The following is a 14,885-nucleotide window of genomic DNA, read 5'->3' as shown; positions in this document are numbered from 1 at the left end:
GCCACCTTAGGTGTATGTGGCTGGCGCCTTAGCCGCTGGAGCCACAGGCGCCAAGCCTGGTCACCCTATTCTAGAATGATTTCCTGTGATAGTATAGAGCATAATAAGCAAAATTCAAAAGTTTTCACAACGCATTTGTATTATAAATATCTATCAATGCACTAATGTTTGCAGAGGGTTATTGAAAAGGCTTAGCTTGGCTCAGCGCCCATAGCACAGAGGTTACAGCGTCAGCGATGTATGGAAGAGGTTGGCGGGTTCGAACCTAGCCAGGTCCAGCTAAACAATGACAACTGCAACAAAAAACAGCCGGGCGTTGTTGTCCCAGCTACTTGGGAGGCCGAGGCAAGAGAATCCCTTAAGCCCAAGAGTTTGAGGTTGCTGTGAGCTGTGACGCTACAGCACTCTACGGAGGGCAACATAGTGAGACTCTTGTCTCCAAAAAAAGGGAAGGCTTAGCTTATTTTTCACTCAATTCTCTGAGACTGCTCTAATTTTCTATTCCTTCCTCTCCTTCAGCTGTCCATTTTCAGAACTTCACCCTAACAGCTCCCCACCCACACCTTCTAACCTGTCATTAAAAAGTGAAGGTGCCAGAAGAAAACTTGAAAACTTGATATTCAAACTTGTTATATTAATAGCCCTAATTTCAAATACCATACTAATAGGGCATGGAAAAGAGCTGGTTCCCAATCTTTTGCCAAGTAATGTACATAAGAAGGCACTCTTTTCCTTACTGTTTCTCCACAACTTTTAGTTTTGTGTTTCAGACAATAGAAGTTACTGAAAATCTGACTGGAAGAAAGGATGTTAGTATGCAGAATCTCAAAGGCAAAGGTATTATGAATTCCAGATTTATGAAAGACCATGAAACAGTGCCACATTATAACTGGCTCTCAAAAATATTATATGAAAGTTAGAACACAGATAAACTAAGTGATTTCCTTAAAATGACTCACCTAATTAGAAAAAAACCGATCAACCTGGATCAGTTTCTTATTGCCTAATACTTTCTCTTGACCAACATTTTTACAATGTATTTCATATCAAACAATGATGCTAACGACCCACTACCACTAAGACATTCACTTTGAGTCATTGACTCCCTTGATCAATAATGAGTACATGTGCAAAAAAGTTAATCAAATACAGAATCCAAATAGGGACTCGACTCTGGTGGTAAATAAGACCCAGTCATCGTCCTCATGAGGCTTATATTCTGGAGGAGTAATGTAATTAGTAAGTAACTAATTACCCAAATAAGCTATGAAGGGAGAAAGTACAGAGTGCCAAGAGAATAGATGAGGGTGAAATGATACTCTTTGAGCAATTAGGGCCTATGAGGCTGCACATGCTGTTAGAGCCATCTGACTAATTCTAAAATATAAACTAGCTAAAGTCTCTCTTCTATTTAATACCAACACCAGTCCTCCACTTCCTATTGCATTTGGTCTGGCTCCTTTCCTAGCCCTCCAATCTCATTTTAACACTTTTCTTGTCTCATTCCAGCCCCCTAGAATGTTTTTTTGCAACTTGTTAAGCTTGTTCCATCTTAGGGTCTTTGGGCTTGTTGTTCTCTTGGCCACAAATACTCTGTTCTCCAGATACTCTGACAGCTTGGCTGTTCTTAAGGGAAACCATGTGTATTTCAAACCAGAATAGACCTTGTACCCTATTTAATCTTTACCAAGTCACTATATTCTGTCCTCCATAATACCTCCTGCTTTATTTTTCCTGACCAAAACAAAATTTATGATGGCTCTTATGAATTTATTCATGATATCAGTCACCCCCCTTAAGAGGGAAAGAGAGCCATCTGTGAGTTCTGACAAGTTCAAGAACTTGCCACCATGCACTTACTTTGGCAGCGCTGTACAATCTTGGTGTATCAGTGTCTCACAGCTGTGCTCATGTCAACATTTGGTGATGTCTTGCTGAGTGGCTTTTCTTAGTGTTCTTGTGTATTTTTGCGTGTAGGATGACAATAGCTCTGACGGTCATTCCAGAAAAACAGTACCAAAATTGCTTTGAAGGGTGGACTAGGTGCTGGTGTCAGTACATACTTTCCCAGAGGGAGTAATTTGAAGGCGACCATCGTGATAGTCAGCAATAAAGTATTAATATGTAGCACTTTTCTAGAATGAGTTCATGAACTTGATTGTCAATCCTTGTATATAAAAAGTATGTAAGTGAAAACTGTAGAGCTTGCAAGAAAGAAAGGAACACATTAAAAGTAATTTTAACATTTGACAAACAGAAATATGGAAAGACAGAAACAAGTAGGAAGAAAAGTTAGTGTGAGGAGAGAAGAGTAATTTGGTATTAACCATGTTAAAGGAGAGATGCCTGCAAAAAGAAAGGGCCAAATAGGCCAGGTACATGTAGAAATGGCTGACTTGAAAGAGAAATTACCTACAAAGGAAAAGACAAATAATAGAAATAGATAACTTTCCTAGAAGGGCTGTAGGAGGGAGCTATAGTGCCAAGAATTGACACTTTGAGAAAGTAATAAATAATTTGGGAGCTGCAGGTAAGGAAGCACAAAAAGTGTAACACATGACTATGAGAGAGTTCCAACAATTCAGAGAAATTTAAGTGAAAGACAAGGTTAAAGTAAAAAAGAAGTTGATCCACAGAGTAAAACAGCCAGAGTAGTCAAGGAGAAATTCTATATATTTGTAATTACAAACACACTAACTTTGTAACTAAAACATTTCAATAAAGAGCAGAGCAAGGAACTATTATCCACCTTCCAGATAAAGGTTTGGTACCTACCTACTTTCTCAGACTTATTCCTCCTTTGGCTACACCTGCGTTCTATGAATTCCTCAAAAGCTTCAAGCTCTTTCCTGACTCAAGATCTCTGCATAAGGTGTTCATTACCTCTGCCTGGAATACTATTTCCTCTATGCTTTGCAGAGTTAACTCCTTTTCATTCTCCTGATCTTAACAGTCACTTTTTTTCAGAGATCACTGCTCCTCCCTAGTAAAAATTTACACTGTAAAACCCTCTTTCTTGGATTTCCTTTGCAGCACTTACCAATTATAAAATAATGTTATCAGTTAATGCCTATTTCAAACATTAGACTGGTAAACTATGTGAGACATATGTCTCTATTTTGCTCATTTCTTCCCCAACTCCGTGTCACAGACAGAGTATTTGCGTATATTACATAAAGATGCACAATAAATATTTGTTGAATATTCTAGTAAGAACTACAAGCAAACAACTAAGCATTAAAAAACAATGTATCATCCTTCATCTTTTGAAAACAGCACGCTGATGTGCAGCAGGAATTGGCCATCTCCAAATGGAGTTATCAAACCAATTTGCACAGTAAGCCAAAATGCATAGCTGCGGAAAACAGCGAAGATATTTTCACAATAGGCTACACCAATGTTCAGTGTGTAAGCACTGTACTTCTTATTAGGTACTGATTTTTCCAGCATACCTAGAGACACAGGTAAAACACTGGTACCAGGACGCTAGGAACTCCACTCAATACCCATTTCTCTGCACTAACCTAGCTACCTGAGATGACGGCTCAGGACGGGTCCCTGCTAAAACAGAGATAATGCAATTATTTTGTTCTTGGAAGGCAAACGCCAGGCTGCAACAGAATTTTGGAGGCCCAAAGAGCTTAGATCTAAAACAAGGCTACCCTACGAGGAACTGGCAACCACGGGTATAGGAGAGAACAAATTTTGAGCCCTAGGATCAGCCTGGGTTCGAAAGCTCGTTCCTGGGAGCAAGCAGCAGGGTCTTATAACAGACAGGCATGGGCCGGGCGACCTCTCATACCTTGCTTGACCCGGGGCTCCCGGGCGCTGGCAGCAGCAGCGGGGGGTGGCCTAGCCATTGGCTTCTTGCTTTGAGCCTCCCCAACCGCTCCGGCTTCGGCGGATTTGGCTCTGGAAGCAGACACGGCTGCCCGAACTGCCGCGGCTGCCGGCGCCTTATGTTTCTTGTTCTTGCCGCCCATGTTGCAGGTGTGGTAGAAGATCCCTCGCGACCTAGGCCCCAATGTCTCCACAGTACAACCACCAAAAGCTCTTCACTTTCCCCGGCTCCGGGGCAGCCACCCTGCGTCCTCCATCCGGGCTTCTCGGGCAGGAGCGCCCGCTGCCTCGTAATTGGTCCGATTCTGCAGACTCCGCCTTTTTGCGTCCCCGAGTACCTGCCGCATGGCGTCGCGCTTCTTCTCGGCGCTGGAGTTGATTACTCTGTAGACATCAGAAAGAGAAAGAAAGGGGAAAAAGTCAAGAGAGAATTTCCGTCCGCCGCGCGAGTCGAATCCTTTTGCCTCCCGCGGGCCACTGTTGAGCCTTCCCCGGGCGTCACTGTCGGTGCGGTCGCGGGGCATCGTGGGAAAGAGGGAGATTTGGGCTCGCCGCTTGAAAGATGGCGGACGCTTTCGGGGATGAGCTGTTCAGCGTGTTCGAGGACGACTCGACCACTGCGGCTGGCACCAAAAAAGACAAGGAAAAGGAGAAAGGGAAATGGAAGGGACCTCCAGGGTCTGCAGACAAGGCCAGGTAAGGAAGACGTACCAGTTTTTAGTTCTTCTCTCGGTGCGAAGGGAAAAAACCGACTGTGAAGAGTAGGAGAAAGTGAGATGTACGTTGAATAATACCGGAAAGTGAAGGGGGTTGAGAAAAAATTTGGAGCGGAGGGGAAAGAATGTTGGTTTGGGGAAACGGGGTCTTGGCATTTTCTGATGCAGGCGGTAGCGTGATCTGCTTCTCCGCTTTCTGTGTGTCTGTTTGGCTGACTCTCCCCCATCCTCGCGGCGAGGTCGTTGGGCCGGAAAGGTACCCCTTAGATTGGGTGCCCATTGCACCAGCACAGCAGAGGCAAACAGAACGAATGATTAGTTGAGTAAAGAGCGAAGAAGCTTAGAAAAGTGATTTGAATTGATTTGTGGGGTAGAAAGGGCAAATAGCAGGAGGAGAAAGGAGAGAAGTTTAATTTCCGAGCTGTGGTTTTCTCTCCCATAAAATGAAGATAATAGTGCTTACCCCTAGGGTAGTTGTGAGGATTAAAGGAGGTAATATGTGTAAAGCGCCTAACAGTGTTTAGAACTTAATAAATGAATATTAGGTATCATGAGGGTTTTTTTTCTTTTTTTTTTTTTGAGACAGAGTCTCACTATGTCGCCCTCGGTAGAGTGCTGTAGCGTCACAGTTCATAGCAACCTCCAACTCCTGGGCTTAAGGGATTCTTTTGCCTCAGCCTCCCAAGTAGCTGGGACTACAGGCGCCCACCACAATGCCCGGCTGATTTTTGGTTGCAGTTGTCATTGATGTTTAGCTGGCCAGGGCCGGGTTCGAACTTGCCACCCTCGGTGCATGTGGTCGGCGCCATAACCACTGTGCTACGGACGCTGCCGTCGTGAGTTTACTTAGAAAATTCTTTAAGATTGCTGAATCTTACTCACATATATAGACTGATGAATAGTACGTGAAAGTATACAGAGCTATTTATAGTAGAACAAGGGAAAGCTGTTATTTGAGTTAAAGTAAGGTGACTCATTATTATTATTATTATTTTTTTTTTTGAGACAGAGCCTTAAGCTGTCCCCCTGGGTAGAGTGCCATGGCATCACAGCTCACAGCAACCTCCAACTCCTGGGCTGAAGCGAGTCTCCTGCCTCCGCCTCCTAAGTAGCTGGGACCACAGGCGCCCTAGCTGGTTGAGCTATAGGCGTCGAGCCAAGGTGACTCATTATTAACAACAAAATGTACTCTTGGCTTGGAGGGGGAGGTACCTGATAGATGGCTTGCAATTAAATTAGGCATGATTTTGCTGTTCCACAGGTTGGAACCCCTGAGCTCAAGGGATCCTCTTGCCTCAGCCTCCTGAGGCACAGGAACCATATAAGCCTATACCTCCACAAGCAGCCAATTAAAACTTTTTTTCTTTAGAGATGGGGGTTTCATTGTTGCTCAGGTTGGTCTTGAATCCTGGTCTTAAGTGATTCTCGGAGCCTGTGGCTCAAGTGGCTAGGGCACCAGCCACATACACCTAGGGTGGCGGGTTCAAATCCAGCCCGGGCCCGCCAAACAACAATGACGGCTCCAGCCAAAAAATAGCCAGTCGTTGTGGTGGGCGCCGGTGGTCCCAGCTACTTGGGAGGCTAAGGCAGGAGACTCGCTTCAGCCCAGGAGTTGGAGGTTGCTGTGATGCTAGGGCACTCTACCTAGGGGGCACTCTACCTATGGGGACGGCTTGAGGCTCTGTCTCAAAAAAAAAAAAAGTGATTCTCCTGCCTTGGCCTTGGCCTTCTAAAGTGCTGGGATTACAGGTGAGAGCCACTGTGCTAGGCCCAAGCAGAGGAGTTTTGAGTTCATTTTTAAAACCCAGTTGAACAAGATTTTTGATGTTTTTGTTTCCTAACTTAGTCTTTGGGTAAATAGAATGACAGTTTAGGAAAATTAAAATTAATAGGGTAGTGGTTGGCAGAGTACCTGTAAGACAATAGGCATTTATAGTAGGGATGTAAATTAGTATTTCAGTTATCCAGTTGTAGAGGTGAAAAGACCCCTCAACTCAGGAGGTTGCAGAGGGAATGAAAAGATAGGCACGTGTTAAGGAAAATATTTAACAGGCCTTTATTAATTAAGGAAAGCAATAGAAAGGGAGTCAAAATTTGGATATCAGGGTTAAAAATAAAAAGAAGTTCAGGGATTTTGATTTGGAGATAAAATTTGGCTTGAGATAAAGTGAGGTGATAGTAGTGTATTCATATGGAAATAAACGTCTATTGGGTAGTTTTAATAGGGGTTGGGAAAGAGACCAGAACTGGAGGTATATCTTTGAATGTCATTTGAATTGGTGCTTGTCGAAGAGGAGAATCCCTGTGTCACTTACCACAGAACTATCAGAGAAGATGCATAAGACTAAATGAGAGATGGCAGAAAAATCAGTGTGAAATGTCACAGAATAGAACAAAGTGCAAAAATTAGGCCATCCTTGTTGAGCAGGAGGGAGTGGGAGAGTTTGGAAGAACTTTCCAGGGAACATGAAAAAGGTTGACAGGTTCTATTTTTAATTTTTTTTAAGACAGGAATAGTTGCTGTAGTGTTTAAATGGGCAATTATGATATTATAAAGACAATGCATATGTGGTTTGTAAAATTAGCTTGACTTACAGCATAGTAAGAGGAAAGCTGTTTCACAACCTTCAACAGTGAAAATTGAGGAAATGAAAATAATTCACATTTTAATATTATTAGGAAATATATGAACATTAGAGAAAGTATAAAAACATTAAACATAAGAAAACATAGTACGTTAGTAGCTCAAAGGACTTTTTTACTAGCAACACTTCTAGCTAGACCTTGTCTTCTAGGTATTTTTAGGAAAAAATACAATTTACGTGATTGCAACTATTACTTGTGTGTAGCATGATGCCTATCTGATCTGTGTAACACAGGTGGGCAAATCTTCGAACTTTAGAGGAAGTTGTCCTATGTATTTAATACTCTAGACCAGGCATCCTCAAACTATGGCCCTTGGGCCACATGCAGCCGGCCTAGGCCGTTTATCCGGCCTGCAGGGTGTTTTGCCGCTGCTGCCTGTCCTGCTTAGCAGCCGACTCATCCTGGGGTCCGCAGTCTGGCCCTCCAACGGTCTGAGGGATAGTGAACTGGCCCCTGTTTAAAAAGTTTGAGGACCCTTACTCTAGACCAAGTAGGATTTTTTTAAAAACTCTATGAGAATTGTCATACTTTATATATCATACAAAACAAAAATGTATGAAGAGTTTCATGTACCCGTACTCAGCTTCAGAAATATCTAATCATGATCTATTTTGCATGCCCCCCCCCCTTTTTTGTGAGACGGGGTCCTGCTCTGTCTCCCAGATAGAGTGCATAGACTTGCAGTGGCATCAACATAACTTCAAACTCTGGGGCTTGAGATAAGTTCCTGTCTCAGCTTTCTTTCGAAGTAGCTGGGACTATAGGTATGTGCCACTATTCTCGGCTAATTTTTCTTTTCTTTCTTTTCTTTTTTTTTTTTTTTAATAAAGACAGGGTGGTGGTGTTGTGTCTCACTTTTGCTCAGGCTGGTGTCTTAACTTCAGCCTGAATAATAATCTTCCCTGGGCCTCTCTTGTTAGGATTATAGGAGTAAGCCGACATACTTGGCCCTCTTTCTTTTTTTTTTTTTTTTTAATCAAATGCTACTCATTTTGTTTTTTTCTCCTTAAATGTGTCAGTGTTCATCTCATCCAGCAAAACTAACAGTAGTTCCCTAATGTTGTTGAATACTTAATCCACAGTGAGATTCCTCAGTTGTCTCAAATGATTTTTGATACTTGGTATTTGAATCAGGATTCAGACAAAGCCCATATACTGTTTTGATTGTTATGTCCCTTAAATCTTTTATTCTGCTACAGCCTCTCTTTTTCCTTATGCCATTGATTTGTTTTTGGAGGGGTGGATAAGGAGAGAAACAAGGCTGTTGTCCTGTGGAGTTTCCTGTATCCTGGATTTGATTTCTTTTTCTCTTTTTTGAGACAGAGTCTCACTCTGCTGCCAAGGCTAGAGTGTGTTGACATCAGTGTGGCTCACAGCAATCTCAAACTCTTGGGTTCAAGTGATTGATCTTCCTGCCTGTGTCTCTTGAATGGCTGGGATTACAGGTGCCCACTACAACATCTGGCTATGTTTTTTTTTTTCCCTCCACCTTTATTAGAGATGGGGGTCTCACTCCTCAGGCTGGTCTCCAACTCGTAAGCTCAAGGGATCTTCTGCCTTGGCCTTCCAGAGTGCTAGGATTACTGGGTGAAGCTGCCATGCCCAACCTCATTATTCTTTTTTTAAAAAAATTCTTTTTTTTTTTTTTTTGAGACAGAGCCTCAAGCTGTCCCCCGGGTAGAGTGCTGTGGCATCACAGCTCACAGCAACCTCCAACTCCTGGGCTCAAGTGAGTCTCCTGCCTCTGCCTCCCAAGTAGCTGGGACCACAGGTGCCCACCACAACGCCTGGCTATTTTTTTTGGTTGCAGCCATCATCGATGTTTGGTGGGCCCGGGCTGGATTCGAACCTGCCACCTTGGGTGTATGTGGCTGGCACCTTAGCCACTTGAGCCACAGGCACTGAGCCAAAAAAAATTGTTTAAGCAGAAAAATGTGCAGGTCATGGGATGGATTTTCCTAGATACCTATGCAGCCATCATTCAGGACAAAAAATAGAATATTATAAAAACTCCTCTTTTTCCTAGAAAAGTGAATATCTTGGTAACATGTTAGTTTTTTGGGCTTTTTACTATTATATAAATGCAAGCATTCGAAATACACTCTTGGGTCTGGCTTTAGCTCGCCTTTGTTTGTACAATTCATGACTAGCTGTAGTAGTGATTCAAAGTGTGATTGAGTTTTGATGTAGGATCAAAAAAGAAATGTCACAGTTATCTGAAGTCTAGTAAAATACTCCACTCTTTTTTAACTATATACCTATATGAAACTGGATTTTTCTTCATGTGCTTCAAACAAAACAATGTATCACAACAAATCGAATATAGAAACAGAAACAGCTGTTTCAATTAAGCCAGATATTAAAGAGATTTACAAAAATATAAAACAATGGCATTCTCATTAAAAATTTTTTTTGGAGTCCTTCATAACTTACAAGACTGGGAAAGATTCTGAAACCAAAACTTTTGGGCAAATGACCTGGTATTGTCTAATGTACATTTCACTGGTAAGTAATGATGTAGAGCTTTTCATATGTTGCCCATTTGTATATCCTCTTTTGTAAAATGTCTAGTAAGTCTTTTGCTTTTCTTTTTTAAATTGGGGTATCTTTTTAAAAAATTGATTTATTATCCTCACCCCTCAATCTTTTAGATGCCTTTAAAAATTATGTTTCAGCTATCTTCCCCCACTCTTGTCTCTTTACTCTCTTAATGCCTTTTGATAAATGGAAGTTCTCAATTTTAGTGCAGCTCACTTATCACACTTTTAGGTTAGTAATTTTATGTCTTGTTTAAGAAATCATAAAGATAATTTACTCATTCTTGAGTCTATGTTGTTTTTGCCTTTTCATAATCATATGTAAAATTTCACATGAAATTGATTTTTGTCTGTGATGAGGGTAGAGGTCAGATTGAATTCCCCAATGGATATGCAGTCTACTGAGCACTGTTTATTGTCATTATTACTTTTGACCAGTAAGTCCAACTACAAAAAAATTTTTCTTCCAAATAGTCATATGCCATCAGAGAAGGCAGTAGATGTTGAAGATCCTCATATAAATGTCTAATGGTGGCTCAGCGCCTGTGGCTCAAGTGGCTAAGGCCCCAGCCACATACACCTAAGGTAGGTTTGAATCCAGCCTGGGCCCACTAAACAACAAGATGGCTGCAAACAAAAAATGGCCAGGCGTTGTGGCGGGCGCCTGTGGTCCCAGCTACTTGGGAGGCTGAGGCAGGAGACTTGCTTGAGCCCAGGAGTTGAGGTTGCTGTGAGCTGTGATGCCACAGCACTCTACCCAGGGAAATAGCTTGAAGCTCTGTCTCAAAAAAAAAAAAAAATGTCTAATGGTATTTTAATTTAAAATTTTGAAGAAAATTATGTTAATATTTTTGTTAATGTGAGTTTTAAAATGATTTAAAAACAAACCTTTTTTTAAACATAGCCTTTATGTCATTTTCTTAGTTATTGTTTTAAAACGTTCACATTCTACTCTTAGAAAGATTCACTTGTACCCTTGTAAGTAAAAACAAACCTTCTAAGAAAATATGAAATGCAAAAGGAGTAGTGTTCAGTTTTACTAGTTATAAATTTAGTATTTTAGAATCTTATCAGTTTTCATTTGTAACACTCATTTTTTTAAAAATATGACTGTTAATCTTGTCAAACAGTATTTTATGATATCACTCATAAGGTAAGAACTGATACTACAGGATTCATTCTGAACTATTTTCTAGTAAATCTTTTGATGCCAAATTACAATCAGAATCAACTAATACTGGAAAAAATAAGAGAGATGCAGATTTTGAAGGCACAGATGAACTCATCTTTGGAAAAAAGGCCAGGATAGAAGAGTCAATAACTGAAGACTTAAGGTAATATTTCCTTAGTTATAAATGGTAATAACTCTTAATTCAGATAGTTGTGTGAAATTTTAAAGATTGATTACATGTTGATCTTTTGAAAAAGTATTTGCTGAGATAATGATAAATATTCTTTTACATGTATTCATATAAACATGTACATATAGAACATTTATCTGAGTTGGGGAATTAGACAATATAGAAAAGACATACCTTTTACTACTTTATAATCAAATTTTAAGGAAGAATCTTAAAGCCTGATTTTTTTTTTTTTTAATGAAAAGAAAATACATGTTTACCTTATTCATTAGTGTCCTAAAAAGAGGATCACTGGATAAAACTGACCCATTTTAAGGAATAAGTGAGAAGGAACATTAGAAGGAATTAGATTTTCATTTTGCTCATAGGAATAAAGTGGCAATGAATTTCAAGACTCCTGCCATGGATATTTGTGACTGAAATAGGTAGTATTTATCTGATTTTGAAAGCTGGAACTTTATAAAAGTTGATGCCAATGTCTTTGGATGACCTGTTTCCTATTGTGGTGGTGATCTTTATAACTGCTTCTCTCTTCTTATGTGCCATATTAGCTTGGCCCTACCATGAAGAGTTTATTCTCTATGATTTTTTTAAAATCACCTAATTGTCACTAATAAAATTATCTACTATAAATAGAGATAGATGTGTCATTGAAATACTTATGATACACTGTTTGCCCAAGCTGTTGTAATAGGTTATAAAATATTGTTAATATATAAAGTCATTTCTTAATTATTGTAACTTTTTTGAGTTTTTTTTCTTTTCTTTTTTTTGAGACAGGGTCTCACTCTGGGTCCTGGGGTTGAGCGCCTTTGCGCCATCATAGCTCACAGCAACCTCAAAGTCTTGGACTCAAACAATCCTCCTGCCTCAGTTTCCTGAGTAGCTGGGACCATAGTAACCTTCCACAACACCTGGCTAATTTTTTTTTTTTTTAGTAGAGTGTCTCCAACTCCTTAGCTGAAGTCATGGCCTCCCAGAGTGCTAGGATTATAGGTGTGAACCACTACACCTGGTCATAACTTTTGAGTTTTGGTCTAATGGAAATTTCAGAAGCATAATAAATAAGAGAATAGTGAATCTAGCACAGACATCTATTTTTCTTTAGTTTATCCATAGTTGTGTCCTTTCAGAGAAAGAAAACCTAGATAACTTGTGATTTTGATCTGAATAAGGAATGGTTCTATAAATTATGGCAACATCTGAATTGGCCTAGTATACTTAGTACTTTCTATTGTATAATGGTTTTTATAACCAGCTTTGTATTTTGATATAGTGACAGTGCTCTACGTAGACACTTTTAATTCAAAATAGTTATTACTGAAACTAACCTAGCATAATTCTGTGAATAATCTACTTTTCAGTCCATTCTATATTTGTAATAAACCATGTTAACTGGCATGGTGCTTTGGCTCACACCTGTAATCCTAGCACTGTGGGAGGCTGAGGCAGAGGATCACTTGAGCCCAGGAGTTTGAGGTTGCAGTGAGCTTGACACCACTGCAATGTAGTTGGGGTGACAGAGCAAGACTCTGTCTCAAAAAAAAAAAATAGAAAAAAATGTTTAGTGACAATTTTGGATTTTCAGCATATATTTTAATAATGTGAAAACATTTCTGAATATTCTTAACAGCAAAAGTTTTTCTGATTGGAATCCTGATAATTGGATGATATCATTTTCCTTAACTATGCAGATAAGAGGCTTATCAAATTATAGAAAAATAACGTATTTTTATGTAACTTTAACAATTTCTTTTGAAGTTTGGCCGACCTAATGCCCAGAGTCAAAGTGCAGTCAGTTGAAACTGTCGAAGGGTGTACACATGAGGTAAGTGCAGTCAGCATATAGTAGGTTAGTGTTAATAAATGCAGTTTTTCTTTGAACTGTCTAATACAATGATCAGCCAGCAGTTTAGCCTTGAGGGCCTTTGAAACAACAGATAGTTTTTAGGGGGTGCCCATAATCTAGTGCTATGGTCCTCAACCCCCAAGGCTGCAGACCAGTACCATTCTGTGGCCTGTTTGGAACACGGCTGCACAGCAAGAGATGAGTGGAGGAAAAGCAAGTGAAGAAGCTTCACCTGTTTTTATAGCCACTTTCTGTTGCTTGCATCACCCTGTGAACTCTGCCTCCTATCAGATCAGAGGTGGCATTAGATTCCCAACAGGAGCATCAGCTCTGCTCTACTACTGTAGACTGCACAAATGAGAGAACTAGGTTGTGCTCTCCTTACGAGAATCTAACACGTATTGATCTAAGGTGGAAGTGGAGCAGAGATGATAGTGCTAGGGAACAGCACAGGTTATCGTAGGTAGAGAGGTCTGACTGCAGAGACCATAAATCAATCGCTTGCAGATTCATATCAAAACCCCCCTTCCTAAGCCACCTACCTGTTCATAGAAAAATTATCTTCAATGAAATCAGTCCCTGGTGCCAAAAAAGATTGGGGTCTGCTGGTCTAGTGGAAGAGTTGGAATTTTGCAGTTTTTTGCTGGGGCTGGGTTTGAACCTGCCACCTCCAGCATGTGGAGCTGGCGCCCTACTCCTTGAGCCATAGGCGCTGCCCAAGAGTTGGAATTTTGTGATCAAACCTGACTGAGTTGAGATCTTGGCCCAGCATTTTTCCTAACTACAATCTGGGGTAAGTTTCTTAATCTCTTTGAACATTGGTTTTTTTTGTTTTTTTTTTTTTTAATTTGTAAGTTGGGGATGAAGAAGAGTGAGTACTCAGCACAGAGTATGTACACATTCATTTTCATACTCCTAAAGTAACAGTGCTATTTTTGCAGGTTACATGCTATTTTATGTCTTGCTCCAATGCCTGATAAATTGCAGTGTCTTTGTTCTGCCACAAGATGGTGGTCATTGATAGCTAGACATGAGAACTCATACATGAAGGGGACATAGGGAAACTATAACACTCTTTCCCTCTTAAACCTTTTATCATTCATTATAGTATAAACCTTACAGCAAGTTAGAATTATAGGTACTTGGAGAATCTTGTTAAAGATTTATGGAATAAACAGAGTAACTCCAAATTAACAAAAATTGCTCTTGGTAATAGATTTAGACCCTTATTTTTTAAAGTACCTGTTTTTCTACTCAAAGTTCTTTATGTTTCTTTACAAACAGCACTTAACCTGGCAGGTATACTGTCCATTTGATCATTTTTTTCAAGATTTATATTAGAACCTATTTAGTGTTGTGGGCTTACAAAAGATGGAAAATGCATACACACACATACACACACCCTATTCCCTAGGAGGTCAAAAGCTGTTTCTATACTCCATGATTATTTTCAAGTCCATCACCCTGTCATTTCCTCTTACTGTCTTAGCAGACTGACTTTTCCACATATTTCATTAGCTTGAGGATATTAGATTAGATCCCATTTAGAACATCACATTTCTTCTGACATGTTCTTTATATTGAGTACTATTGAGTTTCATAATTTACTGGATTTTTTTCCCTCTTCTGGTAGGGCTGTGCTGGTTGGCTCTACTCAGGAAGTAAAGCAGTTACCAGCACATTTCAACAGTGTATTGAACATCCTTTAACTATCAAAATGAGAAACAAGAAGGCAACGTAATAATGTTATCAGAAAAATGTGAGAAAATAAGGACAGCTGTTTAAAGATTCAGGTTGCAAAGTGTCTCACCAACTTAATTTCTTTGGCTTTGGATGGTGGGTGCCTGAACAGCAAGATGTGAGGTTCTGGTTCATGGATCATGCAATAGATCCACCCCTGACTCTGCTGAATGCCAAGATTCCTCCACTCAGATTA

General features: G+C 40.2%; 2 protein-coding genes across 2 annotated transcripts in view; one reads left to right on the top strand and one right to left on the bottom strand.

Annotated features, from left to right (window-relative positions):
- Window positions 1–4,136, bottom strand: part of DHX29 (DExH-box helicase 29) — a 55,534-nt gene extending 51,398 nt beyond the window's left edge. The window contains exon 1 of the mRNA XM_003782762.3: window positions 3,803–4,136. Coding sequence (XP_003782810.1) covers window positions 3,803–3,983 — 181 coding nt within the window. The 5' untranslated portion in view covers window positions 3,984–4,136. The remainder of the gene's footprint in view (window positions 1–3,802) is intronic.
- Window positions 4,137–4,182: 46 nt separating this feature from the next.
- Window positions 4,183–14,885, top strand: part of MTREX (Mtr4 exosome RNA helicase) — an 87,695-nt gene continuing 76,992 nt past the window's right edge. The window contains exons 1-3 of the mRNA XM_012812084.2: window positions 4,183–4,536; window positions 10,936–11,073; window positions 12,862–12,928. Of these exons, the coding sequence (XP_012667538.1) occupies window positions 4,403–4,536; window positions 10,936–11,073; window positions 12,862–12,928 (339 nt within the window). The 5' untranslated portion in view covers window positions 4,183–4,402. The remainder of the gene's footprint in view (window positions 4,537–10,935; window positions 11,074–12,861; window positions 12,929–14,885) is intronic.

Source organism: Otolemur garnettii, unplaced genomic scaffold (genome assembly GCF_000181295.1).
Source record: "Otolemur garnettii isolate 467f Iridium unplaced genomic scaffold, OtoGar3 scaffold00005, whole genome shotgun sequence".
In the NCBI taxonomy this organism is placed as follows: Eukaryota; Metazoa; Chordata; class Mammalia; order Primates; family Galagidae; genus Otolemur; species Otolemur garnettii.
Note: the sequence above shows the minus strand (reverse complement) of the source record. Positions and strands in the feature narration are given on the sequence as shown.